Source organism: Malurus melanocephalus, unplaced genomic scaffold, assembly GCF_030028575.1.
Source record: "Malurus melanocephalus ecotype Western Australia unplaced genomic scaffold, MMel_1.1 scaffold_4586, whole genome shotgun sequence".
Lineage (NCBI taxonomy): Eukaryota > Metazoa > Chordata > Aves > Passeriformes > Maluridae > Malurus > Malurus melanocephalus.
In genome coordinates, this window is record NW_026627818.1 from 1,364 (window position 1) to 5,753 (window position 4,390).

Below are 4,390 nucleotides of genomic sequence, written 5' to 3' on the forward strand. Positions count from 1 at the left end.
TTCTCCCCATTTTTTCTCCTTTTTTTCCCCTGATTTTTGCCCAATTTTCTCCACAATTTTTTCCCCAATTTTCACCCAATTTTTTTCCACTTTTTGCCCATTTTTTGTCAATTTCTTCCATTAATTTTCTCCCCAATTCCTCAATTTTTTGCCATTTTTCACCCTATTTTCACCATTTTTTTGCCATTTTCCACCCGATTTTCTCCCAATTTTCACCCAATTTTCGCCCAATTTTTCCCATTTATTTCCACCTTAATTTCTCCATTTTTTCTCTAATTTTTGCCCAATTTTCACCAATTTTTTTTCCTGATTTTCACCCAATTTTCTCTGCAATTTTTTTCCCAATTTCCTTCCAATTTTCACCTAATTTTTGTTCCACTTTTCACCCATTTTTTTCTCAATTTCTCCCATCATTTTTTTCCGTATTTTCGCCATTTTTCACCATTTCTTCCCCATTTTTCACCCGATTTTTACCATTTTTTTTCCGATTTTCACGGCATTTTTTTTGGATTTCACTATAAATTTCCCAAATTTTCTCAAAATCCCCATTTTTCACCCCATTTTCTCACCGTAGAGCTGCTGTATCCCGCGCCGGTCGTCGTCGGGCAGGCGGAAGGGCCGTGTGTCCATCCATTGGTAGAACGGGGCCATGATGGCCGAGGGGTCGCTGGAATGTTCCAGACCCAGCGAGTGCCCGAGCTCGTGCACGGCCACCAGGAACAGGTCATTGCCTGCCAAAAAGGGGCGTGGTTTAGTCCCAGGGGGCGTGGTTTGGTCCCAGGGGGCGTGGTTTAATCACAGGGGGCGTGGCCAAAAAAATCCCAGAAAAAATCCCCCAGAAAATCGCATTTTGACACCAAAATTCCTATTTTTTACCCCAAAATTCCCTTTTTTTACCCCTAAAATTCTCATATTTTGGAACCCAAAATTTCCATTTTTTTACCCCAAAAATTCCCATTTTTTGCTCCAAAAATTCCCGATTTTTTACCCTAAAATTCCTACTTTTTTGCCCCAAAAAATCCCAATTTTTCCACCCCAAAAATCCAAATATTTCCACGTAAAAAACCCCTTTTTTTCCCCAAAAAATCCCACTTTTTTCACTCCAAAAATCCCCATTTTTTCTACCTCAAAAATCCCCTTTTTTCTACTCAAAATCCAATTTTTTGCCCCAAAAAAAATCCCAGCTTTTCTCCCCAAAAAATTTCCATCTTTTTGCCCTAAAAGTCCCCAATTTTTGCCCCCTAAGATTCCAACTTTTCCCCCTAAGATTCCAAATTTTTCACCCCAAAATTCCCTTTTTTCTACTCTAAAAATTCCTGGTTTTACCGCAAAAATCCGAATTTTTCCACCCCAAAACCCTCATTTCTTGCCCTAAAATTCCCATTTTTTTTACTCCAAAAATTCCCATTTTTTTTACTCTAAAAATTCCCAATTTTTACTCCAAAAATTCTCACGGCTGCATCTCGTCCGGGATTCCGGGGCGGACCGTCTGAAAACGTTGTCTCAAAACCGAGACGTTCTCCTACAAAATCTCATTTTTTCTCCCCAAATTTCCGGTTTTTTACCCTAAAATCCCCCATTTTTAGTCCAAAAATTCCCATTTTTTGCCCCCCAAGATTCCAATTTTTCCCCCTAAGATTCCACCTTTTCCCCCTAAGATTCCCAATTTTTCCATCCCAAAATCCCCATTTTCCGCTCCAAAATCCCCATTTTTTGCTCTAAAAATTCTGAATTTTCCCCCCAAAATCCCCATTTTCTCACCGCTCAGATCCTCATTCCGGTCCGTCCATGGCTCCGCCCCATCGAAGTGGGCGTCGCCCCCGATGTCCCCATTTCCCACCCCAAAATCCCCATTTTTCACCCCAAAATCCCCATTTTTTACTCTAAAAATTCCCAATTTTTCCCCAAAATCCCATTTCCCCCATTTTTTCCCAAAATCCCCATTTTTTACTCTAAAAATTCTGAATTTCCACCCAAAAATCCCAATTTTTTCACCTGAAATCTGCATTTTTTGCCCCAAAATTCCCTTTTTTTCCCAAAACTCCCTTTTTTTCCCAAAAACCCCATTTTTCACCCCAAATTCCCCATGTTTTTTGCCGCTCTCACCGCTCAGATCCTCGTTCTGGTCCGTCCACGGCTCCGCCCCGTCGAAGTGGGCGTCGCCCCCAATGTCCCCATTTCCCACCCCAAAATCCCCATTTTTCACCCCAAAATCCCCATTTTCTGCCCCAAAATCCCCATTTTTTCCCAAAATCCCCATTTTTTACTCTAAAAATTCCGAATTTTCACCCCAAAATCCCTTTTTTCCCCAAAATCCCCATTTTTTCCCAAATTCCCCATTTTTTCCCCATTTTCTCACCGCTGAGGTCCTCGTTCCGGTCCGTCCACGGCTCCGCCCCGTCGAAGTGGGCGTCGCCCCCGATATCCGGCCCGGGGAAGAAGGCGTGGGCCAGGAACCCGCCCTGTCCGTCAAACGGGGAACCGTCGCCGTGGAAACCGTCGGCGAACAGCACCATGATGTCAGCGCGGGGGGCGTGGCCAGACAAGATGGCGGCGAACGGAACCTCCCGGAAGCGCAGGGAGGGCGCGGCCGAGGACCAGACGGAGAGGGCGCGGCGGATGGCAGAGGTGGTGGAGGACAGGGACAGCTGGGGGGCGGAGTTCTGCACGCTAAAGGGGCGGGGCCAAAGAAAAAAAAGTGTGACTCAGTTTACCCAAAATTAGAAAAAATTATCCCAAAAAAATCGTGAAAAACGGCACCAAAATGACAAAAAAATGGCAGAAAACGGCACCAAAATGACCCAAAATGGCACCAGAAATTGCCTCAGTTTACCCAAGATGGCCGCCTGCGTGACTCAGTTTACCCAAAATTGCAGAAATCGACACCAAAATGACCCAAAATGACCCAAAAATGACCTAAAATGTCACCAAAAATTGCCTCAGTTTCCCCAAGATGGCCGCCGGTGTGACTCAGTTTACCCAAAAACGTACAATATTAACTCAAAAAAATGACACCGAAATTGCGAAAAACGGCGCCAAAATGACCCCAAACTTGTCCCAAATGACACCAAGATGGCCGCCGGTGTGACTCAGTTTACCCAAAATTATCTCAAAAAAATGACACCAAAACTGTGAAAAACGGCACCAAAATGACCCCAAAATGACGCCAAAATGACCCCAAAATGACGCCAAAAAGACCCCAAAATCACCCCAAAATGACCCCAAAATGACCCCAAAATAACCCAAAAATGGCACCAAAATGGCCCCAAGATGGCGCCGTTGTGGCCCCGCCCACAGGGAGGAGGCGTGGCCAATGTCCAAGATGGCGGCTGAGGGAACCTCCCGGAAGCGCAGGGAGGGGGCGTGGCCAATGGCGGAGGGGGTGGAGCTCAGCGACANAAAATTCCCATTTTTTTAACTCCAAAAATTCCCATTTTTTACTCCAAAAATTCCCAATTTTTTTACTCCAAAATTCTCCCGGCTCCATCTCGTCCGGGATTCCGGGGCGGACCGTCTGAAAACGTTGTCTCAAAACCGAGACGTTCTCCTACAGATTCTCATTTTTTCTCCCCAAATTTCCGGTTTTTTACCCTAAAATCCCCCATTTTTAGTCCAAAAATTCCCATTTTTTGCCCCTAAGATTCCCATTTTCCCCCTAAGATTCCAAATTTTTCCACCCCAAAATCCCCATTTTCCTCACCAAAATCCCCATTTTCTGCTCCAAAATCCCCATTTTCTGCCCCAAAATCCCCATTTTCCACCCCAAAATTCCCATTTTTGCCCCGAAAATTCTCATTTTTTTTCTCCCTAAAATTCCGCTGTTTGCCCCTAAGATTCCAATTGTTCCCCCTAAGATTCCCAATTTTTGCACTCTAAATCCAATTTTTACCCCATAAAATCCCCATTTTCTTCCCCAAAATCCCCATTTTTTTGCCTCCTAAGATTCCAATTTTTCTACTCAAAATTTCCATTTTTTGCTCCAAAAATTCCCAATTTTTATCCCTAAGATTCGAAATTTTTCCCCCCTAAGATTCCCAATTTTTGGTCTCAAAATCCAATTTTTCTGCTCAAAACCCCAAATTTTTGGCGGGATTTTTTTTCCCAAAAATCCCCATTTTCACCCCAAATCCCCATTTTTTTCCCCATTTTCTCACCGCTCAGGTCCTCATTCCGGTCCGTCCACGGCTCCGCCCCGTCGAAGTGGGCGTCGCCCCCGATACCCCCATTTCCCACCCCAAAATCCCCATTTTTCCCCCCAAAATCCCCATTTTCTCACCGCTCAGGTCCTCATTCCTGTCCGTCCACGGCTCCGCCCCGTCGAAGTGGGCGTCGCCCCCGATATCCGGCCCGGGGAAGAAGGCGTGGGCCAGGAACCCGCCCTGTCCGTCAA

At 45.0% G+C, this 4,390-nt stretch overlaps 1 protein-coding gene across 1 annotated transcript; it reads right to left on the reverse strand.

The window, feature by feature from the left end:
• Positions 1–550: 550 nt before the first annotated feature.
• On the reverse strand, positions 551–2,704 carry LOC130588367 (matrix metalloproteinase-14-like; the record flags this gene model as incomplete). The annotated part of the gene is made up of 2 exons (XM_057389296.1): positions 551–731; positions 2,360–2,704. Coding segments are annotated over 2 exons (524 nt in total), but the record flags the coding sequence as incomplete, so codon positions are not given.
• Positions 2,705–4,390: the final 1,686 nt, after the last annotated feature.